Below are 23,323 nucleotides of genomic sequence, written 5' to 3'. Positions count from 1 at the left end.
GAACCCAGGAAAGCAAATGGCATGGACAAGCATGCAGAAGGACCTTTGAGTTTCCCCTGTCAATTCTCTTCTCATTCACTCAACCTGCAATGCCTTTCCCTCAACTTGACGTCTTGTAAAATAATAATCCTCCTTCAAGGCCTGCTCATTAGGCCATACCCAACCTTCCCAGGATAAGTTTCTCCTCTGTCCTGTCATTGTTTATGCCTCTGTTTGAATACCTGTAATCTGACTTATATTAATAGTAATATAGGTGACTCTGTCGGGTCCAAATTAACTCCTTGCGGGCAAGGGCCTCATTTTGTTCATTGCTATATTCCTAGAGCCTAGAACACTGGCTGGGTCACGGCAGATACTACATTTTGGAAGTGAATACAGTAGTCTGCACATGCACTTGCTCTCCATGAGATGGGCTCCTCCGTGGCAGAAGCCCAGAGACCCCACGAGTCTTGATGCCCACTGAGGCTAAGTGCAGCCATGGATAGTGCCAATGTGAAGTGGGCCACAGATGGGATTTCAGGGATCAGACATGTCCCCCATTCTCCCCGTAAATATTTCTCACTGGCTGCATAATCTACCACCATATCATCAAGGCTTCATCTGTAGATTTGGGGTCCAGGTGAAAAGTTAAATGCCCAAAGGAAAGTTCATTCACTTGCAACCTGGAAATCATACTCTACTGGTCAGTGAAGGTGGTTTTGATCTGGAAAGAGCCTCTGGAACATTGGGAACCTGAGGTGCAAGGTGGATGAAGGAACCTGACTTAGGAGTTGTTAATTTTAAGTCTGTGAATGGGCTGCAGTGGGTCCAGAACCCAGTATTGTATTCAAAGCATACTGATTACTGAGTGTGTTTCTCCACAGCTTTCATTAGATTCTCAGAATATGTCTGGGGCTCTAAAGAGAATGAGAAGAGCTAGAGAAGATGGCCGTTTGCACCTCACGTTCCCTGACATCCCAGATCAGCTCAGGGCACCTGGGCCTACAGATGCCACTGGCTGGCCAAAGGCAACGGTGCTGAAGGAAAGAACCAAGAAAGGTGAAGAGGGCAAAGGCATTGGGGAGGGCTATGAGGGGAAGCTAAGACAAAGGGTAGGAACGTTGGGCATCAGATACACAGCTAGAAGAGGTCATGTGGCCCAATACCCTTGTTTTACAGATAAAGAAAGGAGTTCCAGAGAGGTTAAGTAACCCCAGCATTTGGGGTGAGCTGGTGGCTCCCTTGCCAGAGATTGGCCCTGCTCTAGGCCATCTCTGTGGCCTCACAGTTTGTTCATTAAACAACAGATAAGCTCACAAGGAGAGGCCAGTATTGCTGCTGTTATCTGGCTCTTTCGGTGGCAGCTGCAGGCCTTTTCATTGCTGGAATTCGGCATTTGGAATCAGAGATAGGGTAGGGAAAACATTCCTCTGGGTACATGTGAACACATCATTCTTTGATGACCCCAGGCCTAAAAAGTTTAACTTGCCAACCACTCATTCATTCACTTCACCAACATTTACTGAGCGCTTACTAGGTACAGGCACTCATGGTAGCCTCCTTGGGGGCCCCAGAGAGGAGTGAGATGTGAGGCTTTGCCTTGGAGGAACTTGTGCTGTGGTAATTATGAAAGGACGTCCCACTGCAGAGGCAGCTGGGGCTTCTGTGCAGGAGGTGGGTTTGTTGCTGCCCTTAGAAGGACTTAATGACATCCAGGTAGGTGAGCCAAAGCAAGGTCACTTGGGACCTCGGTGTGGTAAATCTTGGATACCAAGGCTCAGGTATGGCTCTGAATCTCACCGTAAGAAAGAGGTTCCGTGGCCTCTCTCACTGGTGGTATTGGGGTTGCCCTGAGTAGCCCCACTTGAGAACCTCCCACTGTTGCCCCCAGAGTCATGGAGTCACATAACTCCATGTGCCAGAGAGACTTTGAAGGCTGAAGAAAAACTGGTGCCCAGTTCCAGGGGTTTCACTTTCACCCTCATCTCAGTGTCCTGAGGTAGAGAGAATTCACATCCTCAACCAGGGCTCAGGGAGGCTTCGGCAATGAACAAAGTCACAGGGCTGTTTAACCACAGAGCCGAGACTTGAACTCAGGTCCATGACCCAAAATCCTGTTGCTGTGAAACTGTCACTTCTGCCTTTTCTCACCTCAGGTTAAAAGCCAAAATTGTACTGAAAACTCCCACTACTGATACCCTCTGATGCCAGACAACATGTAAGATCTTGTACAAATGAGCTGAAAAGTGAAGTGGTAGGAAATCTCTTAGAGAAATGACTGCTGCTGTGGGAACGATACCCAGCCTGGGTATCATTTCTGCCTCTCCATGAGACAGGCTCAGCCTGCTAGTGAGAAAAAGTATGGTTTGGATGTCAGGCAGCTCCTGTACAATAGGCTCTGAAGGCCCCATGGTGGGCCTCTGGTCTTTCAACATCCCCTCCCCTTGTCTCATGGTCTGAAGGGGCCATGATCTAGAAGGCTTTTCCAGCGGTCACTGCTGATTATACCTGAAAACAAACTCTCTTGGGACAGAATATCAGATACAGCCCATTGGGAAGACAACGGATTAGGTATCTGAGGGACAAGAGGGCACCCTCAGAGGGGCAAAGGTGAAAGCTGAAGTAAAAGGGCAGCCAAGGCCTGCTGGTGGTTGGCCAGTAAGCAACTGTGAAGAAAAGCTCATTTCCATAGACATGCACTGAAGTCATGGGACCTCAAAGATGAGTAAGAAAGCCCCAGTCCTGCCTGATGCCCAAGAGCTTTGGGCCTGTGTGCTCACGTGAAATGTGGATTTTGGCAGCCTGTGCATTTACCGGAGAGGGAAACTTGCCTTTCATGCACCATTAATAGTCTTCCCTATGTGTTTGGAAAGCTAGTGGCTGAGGTTTCCCACTGGTGCCCTAAAGGGGAGTCCAGGCCAACCACATAATGTTTACCCCACCGGATTTCCCTTGTTGGTTTCTACAAGCTCTCCTGCTCCAGAATAAGAAATTCCCAGGGACTCACTTGGAAGTGTGTTGGGAAAAATGACTAAACCACCAGTGTCATGATCCCAATGCCAGGGCATGGAAGTCAGATAGCAGAATGTGCACACGGTAAACCTTTCCCACTTTTAAGTGACCACTGGCATGTTACCTTACTTCCCCAGATCTCATGTGGTTGGTTCCGTTTTCAAGTGAGAGAACTGTACTACTGGAAGATCTTGGAGATTTTTTCCAGCTCTGACAACCTGTGTTTCCACAATGTAGGAGTTCATGAGCAGTTCTGCCTGTCACCTCAGAGACCTGTGGTCCTCACATGATGTCCTGGCTTCCAGAACCTTCCTCGGAACTTTCCCTACATTCATGCCTGAATGTAGCACCTTGCTCAGACAGGGTCCTTAATAAATGTTTGTTTAATGAAAGTCTCCACGACTCTGAGTTATAGAGTGACTTGGCAGTCGAAAGCAAGAGTATCCCAGGACCCATGTCAAAGGGAAAGCAGGAGGGGTATTTACGCCAGGGAAGAGAAGGCTCAAGGAAGGCAAGGAAAAAGCAGACCTCTCCTGGGAGGCTTGCGGGGCAGAACCAGCAGAGCTGGGGTGACATGGGGGAGACATGAGAACTCCTAGGTACGATGCCTGTGGTTCAGTGAGGAGTCAGAGTTTGGGTAAAGAGAGCCAAGAAATAAGGCTGACTAAGGATAAATCTGGAAGCCTTGCAGTAACTGGAAGCAAAAAAAGGGTTTTTAACAGGGAATTGATGTAATGAAAACTGAGTTAGAAAACAATCTGGCAGCAGTGTGCAGGATGAACTGAAAGGGAAGGTCTGAGAGGAAGAACATCAGAGAGGTTACAATGGGGAATAAAATCTGGACAGAGGTGGAAACAGTACAAACTCAGGCAACAGGTTTGTAGCGAGCATATGCAAAGGCCTGGACACTGATCTAGGAGCGGGATACGGTTGTGAAGGAGGTAGACCCAGATCCCCAGCCTTGGGAAACTCATCTTCCAGGAGAGGAAAGAGTAGGAAGGAGATGACTTTTAAGAATTAATGCCTCATTTTATTAGGTAAGGGATTTGAGGAAACATACACATCCAACTCAGAAGGATAAATATAAACGATTTAATCTATTCTCTTTAACATCCCTTTAGATGAAACAATGAATTGTGTAGGGCTGATCCTATAAAGTCACTCATAGTCAGCTTAAGGCCTGACACCAGAGCATGACTAGGCACAGGCAGCTGCAGAAAGGACTCCCACACCAGGTCCAAGCGTGCAGCTCCTTGAAGTTTGTGGCACTTGATTCAGATAATTAGTAATGGCTGCGAATGGGCTGGAGTCTGGATTGGGCCCATGGAGAGGTGTTTTGTTTGGCATCATACCTGAAACTTTGAGAGGAGTTCTGGGCTCTATAACGCCTACCCATCTCCACAGCTGTGTCACCCGTGTAGCCCTTAAAGTCAGTAAACCTTGGGAATGCCAAGAGTGGAATGAGGGTCCACCAGGAATCCCCAATTTGGGGGGAGTTTTCCCAACAGGGGCTTTTGAAAACAATTGGGTATTAGAGATTTCGAGGTAAGTTTTGGAAAAACTCTAGAAGGCAGATTATGGATTTGTCTTCAACTGTCCACTGAGAATAGTCTTTGATCATTAATGGAGCAGAGGGTAGGGTTATGGTCCATTACAAAAATTAAGATATGGGCCTGAAGGTAAAGGAAAATCTTGTTCAGAGACAAGACATTTTTAGGGAATATCCCTAGAACTTTGTGATAACATTTTTTAAAATTAATTTATTTTATTTATATTTGGTTGCGTTTGGGTCTTCGTTGCTGTGCGTGGGCTTTTCTCTAGTTGTGGCGAGTGGGGGCTACTCTTTGTTGCGGTGCACGGGCTTCTCATTGCGGTGGCTTCTCTTGTTGAGGAGCACAGGCTCTAGGCGCACGGGGTTTAGGAGTTGTGGCACACAGGCTTTAGGAGTTGTGGCACACGGGCTCAGTAGTTGTGGTGCACGGGCTTTGTTGCTCCGTGGCATGTGGGATCTTCCCAGACCAGGGCTCGAACCCGTGTCCCCTACACTGGCAGGCGGATTCTTAACCACTGTGCCACCAGGGAAGTCCTATGATGACATATTTAGGCTGGGACAGCGGGTGAATATTCCTAGGGGGTAGGAAAGTAAGGGGAAGGGGTAAGCAAAACAACAACAACAACAACAAAAACCCAATATTTTGAAGTTGAATGACTGGGAAAATGATGTATGAGAAGGTTGGGGTGGGAGGAGGAGGTTAGGAGGAAGTCAATGGTTTTGGTTTTAACCATAAGTGTGGAGTGATGGTGAGGAATCTAAGTGCTGATGTTCATAGGTACTTGAGATATGGAGTTAAAGAAAGAGGATTGGGCCAAGAAGGGAATTGGGGGTGGGGCACCCACACAGCAGCAAGAGCTGAAGTCAGGAAAAGAAACGAGTTCTCAAAAGGAGTATGAAGCAGAGGGCTAAGCTCTTAGGCTGGGAAATTCTCAGGGTTCAGGGACTGCAGGGGAGCTAGGAACAGGTACAGAGGAATAAGAAGGAGCAATGGGAGAAAAGGAAAAGCCTATCACATCAGCCACGGGCAAACCGATACAAGAAGGAGAAATGGCCAAATGGGTCCAAAGCCACAGACTGAGATCAGAAGAACAAAGATGGAGGGGGAAAAAGTATGGATTAAGAGGTGGGAAGGTTGTATGTAACCTCTGAGGGACTGGTATCATGAGTGTAGTGAAAGCAGAAACCAGAAATTAAGAGACAATGGGTATAAAGGAAATGGTAACAGTAGGCATGGGTTACTTATCTGGAAGAAAAAGAAGTTAACCTGCAAAGAGGAGAGGAGGAAGCCAGAGATACAGAAGGAAAATGAGGAGAGGCCTGTATCATGGCAGCCAGGAAAGGAACCAGGCATGTAGTGAGGGGAAGCAGAAAGTGGTTTGGGTTAAAAGAATGGGCTTTCAGCTCCCACAGATTGGTGCTCACCTCCCACTTTACCACTTGCTTTGACATGCTGAGGCTCAGTTTCCTCATCTGTAAAATGGAGGTATAATGTATTGAACTCATTCCAGAAGGTCATTGTGATGACTGAGCCCTAATGCATGTAGAGCACTTGGTGAGAGTGAAACTGATGCTACAAGCATCAGGTCTTGGCCACACTCTTCAAGGGACTGCTGACACCACATCCAGGTTGTTTGTTCCCCTTGTAAAACAGCAGTAACAGTTGTCATAATATTTTTTAAAAAAGAAAAAATTACTTTTTGGAGATTTGTGCCTTTTGGACATTCTCCATCTTCTACCTTCCTCTCTGTCTCTATTATTGTAGCATCCCAGCCATGCCTCCTTGTTCATTAGAGATGCTGGCACTTAGCCATGATCAGCCTCTTCTGGTCTCCTGATAGCTCTTGGGCCAATCCTCCCCAGCTTTCTTTGTAAACTCACCTTTTCTTACAAGATTTATCCTCCTCTATTCTGTCATCAAATTTTGGTGTCCCTTAAGACACCCTTCTCAGTCTATACAGTCTCCATAGCTCATATGTCAGCTCAGACACCTCCCCTGAATTATAGACCGTATATCACCACTTGGATGTTCCAACAATTCCTCCAGCTCAAAATTTCCAAAATCTAAAAGAATTCTCCACACCTCAAAACTGGTCCAGGCTCAGAGAATGGCACACCACCCTTCTAGGTACACAGTATGGAAACTTAGGAAACATACTTAACACTTTCCTCTCCCTTATATCATTAGATTTAAATCATGAGAGTCATGCCAACTTAGTGAACCTATTTGTCTCTATTTCGACCTCCTAAGACCATGGTGACTCCCTCTCTTACCTGAAAAACTATGGAAGCCTCCCAGCTGCTCTCCTTCACCCACTCCAATACCCCTCCCTCCACTGTATTCTTCCCACTGCAGCCAAAGTGATTCAGATTTTTAAAATGTAGATATGACTTTGCTGATCCCCTGCTTAAAGCCCTTCACTGGCTTCTCACTTCTTTTAAGACAAATCCTAACTTTTCTAATGCACCTGCAAAGCTCTGCAGAGGTGTCCCCTGTCGCCATCGCAAGCCCCAATACACCTCATACTGCCCCTGCTCTCTGGGGCCCAGGTCACCAGCTTTCTTCCTGTTCCTTGCTGACCCTTCTTTCTGCTTCGCATCACGCTCACCCTCCCCCTGCTCCCATCCGTCCCAGGCTACCAGTTCCATTCCCCAGCCCCTCCCTGGGACAGGACACTGCAGCCACAGGCCTCCCTGCCCCCAACTGGATGTTCTCACTCACTTGGGGAAACATTCAGTAAAGATCTGTAACTCCTCCTCCAAGACCCTGTCTGTTAGCCCCTGGGGGCTGATCACATCTGTCTTGTTCCTTGCGAGAGCCCCAGGAGGCAGCCCCCTGTCTGTGGGGACCCAAATCAGAAAGTGTGGCAGGGAGAACCAAGGTGGCTGGGTCACATTCCTCTGGGAGTGGGGGCAAGTAAGAGAGATGGACCAGGTGTACTGGAGAGAATGAGAAGGAGGGCAGGCTTGGCACCCGGCCCTCAGACCCTGCTGGACAGGTCGCCTCCATGCTGCAAGGTAGGATTTGGTAGGGTCTGGCCAAGCCGGGCAGCACTTCTGCAAGGTGAGGGCCTGCCTTCCCACCCTGGCAGAGGGTCAGGGCTGTATCAGGGCATCTGGGAGCCCCTTTTGGTACTGCAAGGCCCAGAGTACATCCTGAGCCCAAAGCACTGGGATACCCAGTTTCTGCTGTGCCCCCAGCGGACTTTGCCCTGGCTCAGACTGGGGACTCTGGCCTGGCATTTCCTTATCCTGAGGTTGTGGGGCATTAAGGTGTCAGGATATCTGTGGTACACATAGCATGGGAGCAGAGGCCTGGTTCATCTGGAGGCCAAAGCCCCTGCTTAGGGCCAGGCACCTAGCGTGGGATGCCCCAGTGAATGAGACCACTTTGCAAACAAATGCCTGGAAAGCCAGGTATTTGAGATGGCTTTTGAAGGCCTGTGGCACTTTAGGGCCACATGTGTGTATATGTATGTTTGAGGGTGAGGGGAGGGTATTCCTGACACAGGGGACATATAAGTAACCTCTCTGAAGTTCTAGGACCTTCCTCCATTCCTGTACCACACCTCAAAGGCCTATGTTCAACCTGTCTGTGTGACCCATTGGAATGTTCTACTGGACAGGAAAACCAATGTGAAAGGAGGAGAGAATCTTTAAGGATCTCTCCAGCTGTGCATTCAGAAATCTGAAAATCTAACTCCTTTAAAGGGAGTCATTCTGAATAGCCTGGAAATGAACATAAATGACTGAAAAGTCCCTGAATGTTGAGACCAAATGAATCCCATAACAGGCACCAAATGGCATGATTCAGAGCACGGGCTCTGGAGACAGACTCCGTGGATTCCAATCCCATCTCCACGACAAACAAGCTCGGTGCCCAAGGGCAAAATATGTACCCACACTCCAGTTTCCTCATTTGTAAAATGGGTACCATCATACTTAGCTCACAGGGTTGTTTTGAAGATGAATGACTTAATATTTGTAAAGTGCTGGGAACAATGTCTGACACACAGCAAATGCTATGTAAGCGTTAAAAAAAAAAATTCTTTTTGGTCTTTAAATACTGCTCTTTTAGGCATCTTTATGACATACTTTTGAGCAAGATGAGGAACCAGGCTTCTTTGCCCCATCAAACTTTTCGAAATACAGGCAGTGCTAACTTTGCACAGTAGTGCAGGACAGTAAAAATGACCATGCAAACTGAAACTATGCAAGGTAATCTTAAAAATCAAGAAAAAAAATACAACTGTACTGTGACCTTTAAAAATTTTGTTGAAACATGAAAAACTCTCTTAGTATAGGTTTTAAGCGTATATGGAAGTGAAAAAAATAGTAAAACCAATATTTTAATACACTGTAATTTAAAACATTGCAATTCTTAGTGTTTTTTTTTTTTTCTTTGTAAAAAAAACTCAGCTAGAGTATTTGAACAGTTCTTGCTGCCTTCTTTTTGTAGAACTTAGAACACTGAGGGAACGTCTTTTCTATGCCTTGGTGAACTGTCATACTCCTTTATAAAGTTGCATCAGCTTCCAACATTTTATACTTTGTGCTTTCAACATTGTAACATCTCTCTGAGAGTTTGTTAAACGTGAAGTTTTTGCCCGCATCACTTCCTCTAGGATATCTTCCTCCTTTTTGTCACAACCACTTTCTTCACCTAAGCTTTTAACACTGGTTTCAGGTTTCATCAATATAAACAGAAACAGTGAGGGTCCTGACTGGCAGAAAGTCACAAGGAGCTTACTCAGAATGACGTAGAATTCCACTCTGGAAATTCAAAACCTAAAAACTCAACCTGTTCAAAGAAGCTGTTCATTAGCAAAGGAACCAGATGATAGCAGACACATTGCTGACATTTCAGTCTCAACTTATATATATTTAAAAAAAGAAAAAAACTGCCCAACATATGTGCAGGCAGTTTTAGTGCCTTGCACTTAACTGTTAATGATTATTTAAATGGTAGAATAATAGGATGAATCAATAGAATGAATCAAGCAACTGAATGAATTCAACTATGTCATGAAATTTCTGTACTTGCCAGAAATGGATCTTTGATTGTGTATCTAAGATCTCATATAAATCAGAAGAGAAATGTAATTATATATTCTTCAGGAACCTGATGAAAGTTACGGCTTCTTTCCCCCATAAAAGTGCAGCTGAGCAGATACAACATTTTACGCAGCATTTCAGGGAGTTCACAGAGCCCCCGAAATCCACTTAGAAGTCCTGGTTAAGAATCTAGAACTCTATTACTACATAAAACCCAGCCAAAGTCTGTTGCAGAGACATTGCAAGTCTTGGGAACTTAGAGCACTTTCCAAGAGAAGGTAATCCTTGGAGTGGTCACCTGGGACCAGGAACTGAATGGAATGGTTGCTCTTTCCTTTACACAAGGCTATTCGTTCTAAGTCTCTTCAACAAACCACCATCCCTGAAACTCTCTTCTGAGAGTATAGGTATTGGAAAACCTTACTGAAAATAAAGACTCAACATTCCATTGTGGAAAAACACAGCAGAGGGGAGTGGCCAAGACTGACGGAATAGGAAGACCGTGACCTCACCTCCTTCCATGGGCACTCCAAAACTGTAAATATTTACAGAGCAACTATCCATGAAAGTGATCTGAAGGCTAGTAGAAAAGATCTCTACAGCTAAAGATATAAAGAAGGAACTATAATAGGACAGGTAAGAGGGGCATATATGGAGTATAGTCAAGACCCATACCACCAGGTAGGTGACCCACCAACAGGAGGATAATTAAAATTGCAGAGATGCCCCCCAATAAACCAGTGGTCTGGGGCTCACACTGGACTCCCCAGCCTGTGGTGGGGGTGGAGGTCCTACGCTGGGAAGACAAGCCTCCAGAACATTTGGCTTTGAAGGCAAGTAGGGCTTGCTTTCAGGAGACCCAGAGGGCTGTGGGAAATAGAGACTCCACTCTTAAAGAGTGCACACAAAGCCTCACATGCCCCAGGACCAAGGGCAGAAGCAGTAATTTGAAAGGAGCTTGGGTCAGACCCAATGGCTGATCTTGGAGAGCCTCCTAGAAAGGCAGGAGGCAACTGAACCTCAACCTGGGGATGAAGACAACCAGCAGCAGCCATTTTGGGGAGCACATCCCACCACAAGGACGCTCGTGCTGGTAAGCACAGTTTTGGAATTCTCCCTCTAGCTTATTAGCACCAGGACCTGGCCCATCCCCACTAGCGCATTGGCACTAGTCCTGGAACCTCCCAGGCCAGGAAGCTAGCTGGGTGGGGACACAGCCTCACCTACCAGCAGGCCGGCAGCCCTAGGAACCCCTGAGCTTCTAGCCACCCTGGGATCTGGCCCTACCCACAAATGAGCTGGCACTAGCCCTGGACCCAGCTTCACTCATCAGGGAGGCACCAGCCCTGGGATCCCTTGGGCCCCAGCCCTGCCCATCTACAGGCCAACATCAACTCTGGGACCCCTGGGGCCCTGCAGCTAGAGACCCCAGAACCCATCTCTGCCCACCAGTGAGCTGGCAGTAACTCAGGACCTGGCTTCACCCACCAGTGGGTGGACAGCAGCCTTAGGACCCCCTGGGCCACAGCCCTGGGACCACCAAGGCCCTGAAGCCAGCTGTGTCAGGATCCAGTGTACTCACCAAGGGGCCAACACCAGATATGGGACCCCTGGGCCTATAGCCAGAGAACCCAGGACCTGGCTCTGCCCATCAGTGGGATGGCAGTAGCTCCAGGACCTGGCCTCACTACTGGGTGGGCACCAGCCCTGGGAAACCCTGTGCCTGAGCCCCACCCACCAGCTGGCAAAACAACAACTCCAGGATCACAGCAGCCCCACAGCCAGCCACGTCAAGACCCAGCCTACCCACCAGCAGGCAGACACCACCTCAGGATGCCCCGGGCCCTGGCCCCGGCCAACAGCAGACCTACAGCAGCTCCAGGTCACCTTGAGCCCCTCAGCCAGCCATGTCAGGATTTGGCTATAAAATATATGTCAAAAACAATAAATTTTGAGGGGAGGGAGAAAATGCAGGGTTGTTAAAAGGCATTCAAGCCTTTAAAAAATCAGCAACTTAGGGCTTCCCTGGTGGCGCAGTGGTTGAGAGTCCGCCTGCCGATGCAGGGGACACAGGTTCGTGCCCTGGTCCGGGAAGATCCCACATGCCGCGGAGTGGCTGGGCCCGTGAGCCATGGCCGCTGAGCCTGTGTGTCCGGAGCCTGTGCTCCGCAATGGGAGAGGCCACAGCAGTAAGAGGGCTGTGTACCGCAAAAAAAAAAAAATCAGCAACTTAAAATGACTATATATATATATAACCATATACAAACCTTTTCGTAACCACAAACTAAACATCTATAACAGACACACAGAAAAAAGAGGAAGGTATCCACACATAACACTAAAATTAGCCATTAAATCACAAGGGAATAGAGCAAAAGAAGAAAGGAACCAAAAAAAACAAAAGAAAAAAATCCTCACAAAACAAGCCAAAGAGAATTAACAAAATAGCAATAAATACATACCAATGAATAATTATTTTTTTATCTTTTTTTTTTTTTTGGCTGTGCTGCGCAGTATGTGGAATCTTAGTTCTCCAACCAGGGATCAAACCTTTGACCCCAGCAGTGGAAGCACGGAGTCTTAACCACTGGACCGCCAGGGAAGTCCCCATTTTTTTTTTTTAATAATTACTTTAAATGTAAGTTGACTAACTGCTCCAATCAAGACACAGAATGGCTGAGTGGATATGAAAACAAGACCCATATATATGCTGCCTACAAGAAACTCATTTCAGATCTAAAGAAACACACAGACTGAAAGTGAGGGGATGGAAAAAGATATTTCATGCAAATGGGAAAGAAAAAGAAAGCGAGTGCTTATATCAGACAAAATAGACTTTAAAATAAAGACAGTTACAAGAGACAAAGAAGGACATTACATAATGATCAAGGAATCAATCTAACAATAAGTCATAACAATTAGAGATGTATATGTACCCAACATGGGAGCACCTAAATACATAAAGTGAAATATTAACAGACATAAAGAGAGAAATTGACAGTAATACAATAATAGTAGTGGACTTTAACACCCCACTTACATCAATGGACAGATCATCTAGACAGAAAATCAATAAGGAAACACTGGCTATAAATGACACATTACACCAGAATAACTTAACAGATATATAGAACAGTCCATCAAAAAGCAGCAGAACACACATTCTTTTCTAGTTCATGTGAATCGTTCTCTAGGATAGATCACATCCTAGGCTACAAAACAAAGTCTCAGTAAATTTAAGAAGATTGAAATCAAATCATGTATCTTTTCCCACCACAAAGCTATGAGAATAGAAATCAACTACAAAGCAAAAACTACAAAGAAAACAATATAGGGCTTCCCTGGTGGTGCAGTGGTTGAGAGTCCGCCTGCCGATGCAGGGGACACGGGTTCGTGCCCTGGTCCGGGAGGATCCCACATGCCACAGACCGGCTGGGCCCGTGAGCCATGGCCGCTGAGCCTGCGCGTCCGGAGCCTGTGCTCCGCAATGGGAGAGGCCAAAACAGTGAGAGGCCCACGTACCGCAAAAAACAAAACAAACAAAAAAAACCACCACAATATAGAGGCTAAACAATATGCTACTAAACAACCAATGGGTCACTGAAGAAATCAAAGAGGAAATTTAAAAAATACCTGGAAACAAAGGAAAACAGAGCAGAAATGAAAGAAATAGAGACTAAAAAAAAAAAAAAGAAAATATCAATAAAACTAAGAGCTGGTTCTTTGAAAAGATAAACAAAATTGGAAAATCTTTAGCCAGACTCATCAAGAACAAAGAGGGCCCAAATCAATAAATCATAAAAAGAAGTTACAACTGACACCACAGAAATACACAGGAACCTACGAGATTACTCCCAACAATTATATGTCAGTAAGATAGACAACCTAGAAGAAATTAACAAATTCCTAGAAATGTACAATCTCCCAAGAGTGAATCAGGAAGAAATACAAAATATGAGCAGACCAATTACCATTAATGAAATTGAATCAGAAAAAAAAAAACCTCCCAACAAACAAAAGTCCAGGACCAGATGGCTTCATAGGTGAATTCTACCAAAGAGTTAGAAGATAGTTAACACTCATTCTTCTCAAATTATTCCAAAACTTTTCAGAGGAAGAAACACTTCCAAACTCATTCTACAAGGCCAGCATCACCCTGATATCAAAACCAGATAAAGATAACACACAAAAAGAATACTACAGTCCAGTATCACTGATGAACATAGATGTAAAATTCCTCAACAAAATATTGGCAAACCAAAGTCAACAATACATTAAAAGGATCGTATGTCATGATCAATTGGGATTTATCCCAGGGATGTAAAGATGGTTCCATATCTGCAGATCAATCCATTTGATTCACCACCTTACCAAACTGAAGAATAAAAATCGTAAGATCATCTCCATAGAAGCAAAAAATCTTCTGACAGAATTCAACATCCATTTATAATAAAAACTCTCAACAAAGTGAGAATAGAGGGACCATAACTCAACATAATAGGCCATATATGACAAGCCCACAGCTAACAACATATTCAGTGTTGAAAAGCTGAAATATTCTTCTCTAAGATCAGGAACAAGACAAGGATGCCCACTCTTACCACTTTTATTCAATATAGTTTTGGAAGTCCTAGCCACAGCAATCAGAGAAGAAAAAGAAATAAAAGGAATCCTCATTAGAATGGGAGAAGTAAGACTGTCACCGTTTGCTGATGACTTGACACTACACATAGAAAATCCTAAAGACACCACCAAAAAACCAAAAAAAAAAAAAAAAAAAAACCAACAAAAAAAAACTAGGGCTCAACAATGAATTCAGTGAAGTTGCAGGAGACTTCTGCAAGAAATCTGCAGAAATCTGTTGCACATCTATATACTAAAAAGAAACTAACAGAAAGAGAAAATTTAAAAAGCAATCCCATTCACAATCACATCAAAAAGAATAAAATACCTGGGAATAAATCTGACTAAGGAGGTAAAAGACCTATACTTGGAAAAGTATAAGACACCAATGAAAGGAACTGAAGATGACACAAACAGATGGAAAGCTATATTGTGCTCATGGATTGGAAGAACTAATAATGTTAAAATGATCATACTACCCAAGGCAATCTACAGATTCAATACCAGCTAGAAGGGTGGGATAGGGAGGGTGGGAGGGAGGGAGATACAAGAGGGAAGAGATATGAGGATACATGTATATGTATAACTGATTCACTTTGTTATAAAGCAGAAACTAACACACCATTGTAAAACAATTATACTCCAATAAATTGTTAAAAATAAAATAATAAAAAATAAATTAAAAAAACCACACCCATAACATTCTTCAAAGAACAAGAACAAGTAATTCTAAAATTTGTATGGAAACAAAAAAGACCCAGAATAGCCAAGACTATCTATCTTAAGAAAGAAGAACAAAACAGGAGGTATCCCACTCCCTGATTTGAAACTATACTACAAAGCTATAGTCATCAAACTAGTATGGTACTGGTACAAAAAACAGACACATAGATCAATGGAACAGAATGGAGAGTGCAGAAATGACTCACACTTATATGGGCAATTAAGCTACAACAAAGAGCAAAGAATATACAATGGGGGAAAAGACAGCCCCTTCAATAAATGGTATTGAGAAAACCAGACAGCTACATGCAAAAGAATCAAACTGGACTACTTTCTCACACCATATATAAAAATAAATTTAAATGGATTAAAGACTTCAAAATAAGACCTGAAACCATAAAACTTTTAGAAGAAAACACAGACAATAAACTCTTTTACATCAGTTTTAGCAGTATTTGGGGGGATATGTCTCCTCAGGCAAGGATAACAAGAGCAAACATAAATAAATGGGACTACAGCAAAAAATCTTTGGTACAGCTAAGGAAACTATCAGCAAAATGATCACCTACTGAATGGAAGAAGATATTTTCAAATGACATATCCAACAAAGGTTAATCTTCAAAATATACAAAGAACACATACAATTCAACATCAGAAACACAAACAACCCAATTTTAAAATGGACAGAGGACCTGAATAGACATTTTTCCAAAGAAAACATACAGATGGCCAACAGGCACATGAAAAGATGCTCAACATCTCTAATAATCCAGGAAATACAAATCAAAATCACAATGAGATATCACCTCACACCAGTCAGAATGGCTATCATCAAAAAGAGAACAAATAAGTATTGGTGGGGATGTGGAGAAAAAGGAACCCTTGTGCACTGTTGGTGGGAATGTAAATTGTTGCAGCCACTATGGAAAAAAGTATGAGGGTTCCTCAAAAAATTAAAAATAGAAATACCTGTGACCCAGCAATTCCACTTCTGGGTATTTATGGAAGAAAATGAAAACACTAATTCAAAAAGATATATGCACCCGTATGTTTATTGCTGAATTACTTACAATAGCCAAGATATGGAAGCAACCTAAGGGCTCATCAACAGATGAACAGATAAAGAAGATGTGGTGTGTGTGTGTGTGTGTGTGTGTATAAAATGGAATATTACTCAGCCATAGAGAAGAATGAACTATTACCATTGGTGACAACATAGATGGACCTAGAGGGCATTATGCTAAGTGAAATAAGTTTGACAGAGAAACACAAATACTATATGATTTCACTTATATGCGGAATTTAAAAACCAAAACAAATATAACTAAGCAGAAAGAAAGTCATAGGTACAGAGAAAAGACAGGTGATTGCCAGAGGGGAGGGGTCTGGGGGAGGAAAAATATAGGTGAAGGAGATTAAGAGGTACAAGTAAGTGAATTATGGGTATGAAATGTACAGTGTGGGAATATAGTCAATAATTATATAATATCTTTCTATGGTGACAAATAACAACTAGATTTACCATGGTGATTATTTTGAAATGTATAAAAATATCAAATCACTATGCTGTGTACCAGGAACCAACATAGTGTTGTAGGTCAATTATACCTCAAAAACAAACAAACTCATAGAAAAAGAAATCAAACTTGTGGCTACCAGAGGCAGGGGGTGGAGGGATGCGGAATTAAATGAAGGTGGTGAAAAGGTACAAACTTTCGGTTATAAGATAAATAAGTACTAGGGATGATAAAGTACAACACGATAAAGATAACTGGGAGGGAGACGCAAGAGGGAAGAGATATGGGGATATATGTATACGTATAGCTGATTCACTTTGTTATAAAGCAGAAATTAACACACCATTGTAAAGCAATTATACGCCAATAAAGATGTTTTAAAAAAGATAATTAACACTGCTGCATCTTATATGTGATAACTGTTAAGAGAGTAAATCCTAAGTGTTCTCATCACAAGAAAAAAATATTTTTTTCTATTTCTTTAATGTTATATCTGTATGAGATGATGGATGCTCACTAAATCTATTTTGATAATCATTTCAGGATGTATGTAAGACAAATCATTATGTTGAACACCTTAAACTTATACACTGCTGTATGTCAATTACATCTAAATAAAGCAGAAAAAAATATGCTTTCCAAGAAAAAAAAAAAGAAGAGAAAACCACATCAGAATCAGCAAATCAAACTGAAAATTGTCCTGCACAGGAGACCAGCTGTCGTAGGGAGCTCGGTTGCTGAGTGGCACCTGAGCCTACTGCTGGTGGCATCAACTATGTCCTCTCTTTTCCTCCTGCTTCCCCACTTCTTTTTTCTTCCTCTCCTTTTATTCTTCCTCTCCTATTCTTCTTTCCTACTACTTCTGTCATGGGCCCACGTGTACTGCTTCATCAAGTCCATGGTGCAAGATTTAAGCTTCGTCAAAGCCAATAGGAAAAGATTGTCCTGAGTGAATCATGTTGAATTCAATAGACAACCTGAGAATGCCTCAGTGATGCCCATGAAACACCTTCTTACTGAAGAAGCTTACCCTTTGGGGGAAGTAATTTTGAGCAAGGAAGAATATTGGGGAATGCTTTTTAAAAAAATTTATTTGGCTTGAAGGGAAAAAGATTGCCTAAACAAAATCTGCTGATGAAGTCATAGAATGACTCCACCTCTGGAATGAGCTTCAGTTTCATGTATTTTGGTAAGAAATTTGGCTCTCAATTGGGAATTCAGTCACTCTACCCACTCAAGGGCAAGATGATAAGGTTCTATCAGACCAAGCGTCTAAACGAACCTGAGACTCTACCAAGGTCAGAAATGCTGCACTTCAAGCCAAAAGATCTGTCTTGGGCTTGCTTGTTTTGACTTGTAACTATAAATTTGTCTTGTCTAAGTGTCCAATCACATTATAAAACAGAACATCCATCTCTACAGTACAGCATCCTCTGAAGTAAGAGGAGTCGTAAATGTACATTTTGGGGCATTCTCTAATTTTTCTGACCCTCTGATTTCCACAGGACTTTAAGTTGCTTCCCCTGAGTTCAAGCAATGCAAGATGGTTTTGGAAGTGCTGAACCCAAGGCATTATAACATCACCAGCATGGTGACCGAAGTTGCACCTGTTGCCAGCATTGCAATCCTGCTGCTCACTGGCTTTCTTCTCTTGGTTTGGAATTATGAGGACACATCCTCAATACCAGGTAAGTCAGTCATTTATTTCTGTACCTAAGAAGATTGTTTTCTTGGGCTTTTGATCCATGAGGGTAAAGGAAATTTTGCAAAACGATGAAGAGCAAACTTGGGAAGATGGCTGAAGCCCACGGCACATAAGCAAATGAGGACTCAGGTGAAAAAACTTTAGCGAATTATCTGCACACGTTTTTTGAAAACATTAAAACAATACCTTACATAATCCCTTCCAGTCTCCACTTTGCTTTGGTAGAATAGACTTGGCACTAGTATCCTTTAAAGTAAGTTTAAGATGGAGTGGAGCAAGGTAAAATTCCAGGATTGTTTTTTTTTTCTTTTGATTCAAATTCATTCCAGTTTTGCTCTAAAGGTGAAAAAGTCTCTGGAATGCCTTCTGTACAGATTTCTGTCTCCCTCCCACTTTACCTCATCCATGTCCTCTGCCCTCTCTTTTTTTTGAACTTATTCCTTCTCTTTATCCAATTCTTCATTTTTCTTTTATTCTTGGGCATGGTGGTGATGTTGGTGCCACCATGAGGGCTGGATGGGACCTGGACAGAGGGAGAAAATTGGGGACCACTACAGTTCCCTTGAAAACCTAAAAAAAAACTTCCACAAGCTCTGTGGATCAATCAAAAGTAGAGTATAATATAATTATCCAGATAATCCCAGTAGAAACCCCATCCCTCCACATTACCAGATTAACTCAGAATTCTTAGAAATATCAGACGGTTTTTTAGTTTTCAGGGAAAACTCCTCATAGCAGGCATCTGTCCCCAGTTCCATAAGATATCCGATAAGCTTTATTTCAAGAGCAGAGTCATTACACACTTTCAAGCGTCGTGGGCCTCTTCACAGAGTGATGTCGAGTGGGAGTGTGGCGCTGCTGCAAAGTGCCCTGGGTCTGGATTCTCTATTGTTTTCCAGAGAACTGACTGTCTCTCTGCCCAATTCAGCCTGGTATTTTAGTTTACTTTAAGGCCTAGTGGAATGGAATGTTTAGTTTGTTTTGTTCTCTACTCCTGATGGGGGTCTGAAGGAAGACTGTTCCACAGTCTTTTAACTTGAACCCCTTCCCCACCACTGCTCCTTCCTCACTGGATTTCTCCTCCCCCAGTGGGCACCCAAGTCAGGGTCGATGAAAGGTGGAGGTGAGGAAGGAGGTATTTTTTAACAACTCCCCCCAGATGTTTATGTTGCAGGTGATGGTAGAACTCCCTTGGACCTTTGGGGAGGGGCAAACACAAGAACTGGCATCCCTGAAGCCCTGGACCAGGAGCCTAGGTGGTAGCTCACTCTGTCCACCACCTCTGGGCTGGGGACATCATGCTGTCATACACTGACAGTCTATGACACTATCACATAGTCCTGTGGTTCTCAGCCCTGCCTGAGGAGGATCCCCATGTGGGTTTTTGTTTTTTTAACATCTTCCCAGGTGGCTTTCCTGAGCAGTCAGGGTTGAGAGCCACAGAATGGAGCCCAACCCATTCCTTTGACAGAAGGGGAAACTGAGCCTCAGAGAAGGGCTCTGCCTTGCCCAGGCAAACCACTGTGACAAGTATGAGTAACTGTGGAGTTCAAACTCCTCATTTCATGGGGGAGGGGTTAAAGCCACAGAAGGGAGATGGCTTGCCAGCATCTCAACTGGAAGGAAAGTGGCAATAGGGGGAGCAGAGGAACCACCAGGAAGACCTAAATCCCAGGTAGATGATCATTTTGCTACCAGGGAGCTTCTAGTTCCATGCTTTCCTTGGGAAAATGTGAGGTCTGGTCAGAACCTTCTAGTTCTAGAAACCTCTGGCCCAGGCTGAGATCCCGCAACTCCTGGTTGGGGAAGGGAAGGTGAGGACACTGGCCTTGTTGGATGGGTCTTGCTGACCAATACTTCTGAACTCCTTTTGCCAGATCCCTCCAATCACTGGCTCTCTGGGTTCTTAGCTTTATACATATGGGAAATCTCAGGGTCAGTGAAGCCAAAGAGTTGAGAGGGTACAATGAGCCAAAGCCCTCTAGTAAGTTACAGTTTTCAAAGCAGTTTCACACCCACTTTCTCTTGTGAACCTCTGGGTTCACAAGTGTGTTGATGCCTATTTTACAGATGAAGAAACTGCGACTTAAAGAGGCAAGGTGTCCATAACAAGTAAGTGATGAAACTGGGACTCAAATCTAAGGTCCTGAGAGGCCCTGCATTATCAGGTGATGGGGACAGGGGGGTCGAGGAGTGTGCAAAGGTGACACACATAGGCAGAGGACTTAGTGACAGCGAGGGCCATGAGGGATCGGAGAGGAAAGAATCATTCCTATTTGGGGGTTTTGTAAGCTTCAATTTGGGGAAACTGACCCAGTTCACTGATGTCTGCCAGGACTACAGTTGCCTGGCACCTGGCAGCTCTCCCTTCCCCGGTGATACAGGGCAATGCCCAACCTTGCACGTGGGTCCTCTCCCCCAGAGGCCCTCTCTGCCCTGGGCACCACATTCTTTATGGGAGCACTGGAAAAAAAGGACATGGCAATAGTCTCCTTTTGCTCATTAAAAATACAGAAAATACACAAATAAACATGTCATCACAGACAGGACAAGAAGTAGGATGTTAGCAGCATCCTGGAAACTCCTCTTGTGCCTTTTCAATCATACCCTCTCTCATTTCCAGAAGTAAATAACCTTCTATTTCTTAACGATCGCTCCCCTGCTTTTTTTTTAATATAGATTTTTCACCTAATTTCATATTCCAAACAACATACTTTAGTTTTGCCTGGTTTTACATGCTTTAGCAATAGAATCCTACATTATTCTTCTGTCTTGCTTTTTTGCTCACTTTTTTGCCTGTGGGTTTCATCCAGGTTGTGGCATGCAGCTGCAGTTCATATGGTATGCAGTTATATGAACACCCCATGGTTTAATCTCCCATTCTACTGTTGATGGACATTTAGGGTGTCTCCAGCTTGGGGCTATTGTGAACAGCGCTGCTATGAACATTCCTGTGCACTGGATTCTCTAGGGTGTACACCCAGCATGGAACGTAACAGCTTCTTGATTAGGACAGAGGGTGGGAGGCCCCAGCTGTTGGCTTCATGGAGGCCATCTCTGCACAAAAATGCAGTGAAGTATTTACTGCTCCTCTGAGGGTGTGCAAGAGACTCCTGTACTCACACATGCCTAGATGAGCATTCCCAAATCTGAGAAGCAGAGAGCAGTGTAATGTGGATACAACCAGAGTATTTCCCTGATATTCTACCAAAATTTCTCCCCCCCACCCCCAGAGCATTCTTCTCTCCAACCGGAAGGTATAAGATATACACGTTAACTGAAAGGATCATATTGTGTGATAATTATTTGATTTTGTGCTTTTTTTCACATTCCTTTTCCCTGCCCAGGATCTGATGGGGACCTAGTTATACTTACCATACCATCACGGGTCCCTAACTTGGAGCTAGTGTCTATACCTAGTAAGATTTCAGGGTTTGTTGGATGAATTAAGTTGAAATACGATTGACTGCTGAAGACTCAAACTCTGATTCTCTTATGGTTAAAACAGTCCGGTTCTCAGCCTTAGCAGAGTTCATCACAATCTCCCTTTTTCAATAGATACAGCTCTTCACTGTCATATTTTAAATTTGATTGGCGGTTTCCAAATACTAAGACTTTCCACATAGCAACAAACATTTAGATAAAACATGGAAAGTGCAGCCTTTCATTTGTATGTCTTTGTGCCTCATGGCCATAGTATATGAAGTAAATCTTTGTTGAAAAAGTCTATTCCCAAATAGACTGCTGTTTGACTTCACATGGATTAAATGTATGAGATATAAGATATTTTTCCATTTTTATCAAAATGTAAATACACCTAAACTATTCTAAATAAGGATGACATTTAAAACTTCATTCTTTACACATGTCTAATAAATTGTAAAAATTCATTCAGGAAACATTTATTGAGGATCTACCATGTTTCAAGCTGTAAATACAAAGTGTTTTGTTAGGGCTTCCCTGGTGGCGCAGTGGTTGAGAGTCCGCCTGCCGATGCAGGGGACGCGGGTTCGTGCCCCGGTCCGGGAGGATCCCACATGCCGCGGAGCGGCTGGGCCCGTGACCCATGGCCGCTGGGCCTGCGCGTCCGGAGCCTGTGCTCCGCAACGGGAGAGGCCGCAACAGTGAGAGGCCCGCGTACCACAAAAAAAAAAAAAAAAAAAAGTGTTTTGTTATTATGCATATTTGTATTGATAAAAGGTCAGTATGTCTGATTAAATTTTAAGGAAATATGTATACAATCAAATCAGCTTATTTCTTTTTGAGAACTCAATGAAATTAGTTTAATATAGAGTCCGTCATCTGACTATATAACTGTATAATGTAGTGTTATGAGAACAATCTTAAGATTAAGAACCCTTGATCCAAAGAACTCAAATTCTTATATTGGTTCTATAGACATTAACAAAGAACTTTAAAGACAAAAGAACCTGGTAGTATTTGCTACATTAATCCTGCTAATGCAAAGTTATGGAGTAAACCCTGTTTGCCAAATTTGGGACTGAACTTCCGCTTTAGATGAGTCATGCAAAAAGTCAGATTATCTAAGGAGTTCACTGGTGGCCTAATGGTTAGGATCCCTAGCTTTCACTGCCATGGCCCACGTTCAGTCAGGGAACTGAGATCCTGCAAGCCATGCTGCACAGCCAAAGAAAACAAAACAAAACAAAACAAAAACTTAGATTATCTAAATTATTATAGCACTGTACTGTCTCAGACAGTTGTGTGAGTTTTGGCTCCAGGACTATTTCACTGACAGAATGGAATTAAAGGAGTAAGATACAGAAATGGTATAACTTTACAATAAAACTCGTAAAACCACTCCAAACAAGCTTCTGACAAACTTTTCACCACCACCACTAAAATCAAGCTACCAAGTTTGTTCTCTGATACAAGCAACAGCAACTCCCCTGGCTGCTCACCAGATTCACACTCCTCACAATTCTGTCATTGCCTACGTCAGCAAGGGTGTAAGGGCCATGGCTCTTCACTAAAACCACATCACTGGACTCAGACTCTGGTCTAGACACAGATCAGACCCACTGCCTCATTCCTCAGTGCTTAGCTTTATTTCGTCTAATGAGATTTAGCTTAAGATTCTCTTCTTAAACCAAATCCTTTTTTAAGGAAATAAAAAAGGAATGCATGCTTTTTATT

The 23,323-nt window shown here is 43.5% G+C and overlaps 1 protein-coding gene across 1 annotated transcript in view; it reads left to right on the top strand.

Annotated features, from left to right (window-relative positions):
- Window positions 1–1,658: 1,658 nt before the first annotated feature.
- The window catches only part of LOC136118688 (aromatase), a 49,712-nt gene continuing 28,047 nt past the window's right edge, over window positions 1,659–23,323 (top strand). Inside the window, exons 1-2 of the mRNA XM_065871944.1 lie at window positions 1,659–1,695; window positions 17,967–18,149. Coding sequence (XP_065728016.1) covers window positions 18,005–18,149 — 145 coding nt within the window. The 5' untranslated portion in view covers window positions 1,659–1,695; window positions 17,967–18,004. The remainder of the gene's footprint in view (window positions 1,696–17,966; window positions 18,150–23,323) is intronic.

Source organism: Phocoena phocoena, chromosome 2 (assembly GCF_963924675.1).
Source record: "Phocoena phocoena chromosome 2, mPhoPho1.1, whole genome shotgun sequence".
In the NCBI taxonomy this organism is placed as follows: Eukaryota; Metazoa; Chordata; class Mammalia; order Artiodactyla; family Phocoenidae; genus Phocoena; species Phocoena phocoena.
The sequence above is the reverse complement of the archived record's forward strand: the minus strand, read 5'-3'. Positions and strand labels throughout refer to the sequence as shown.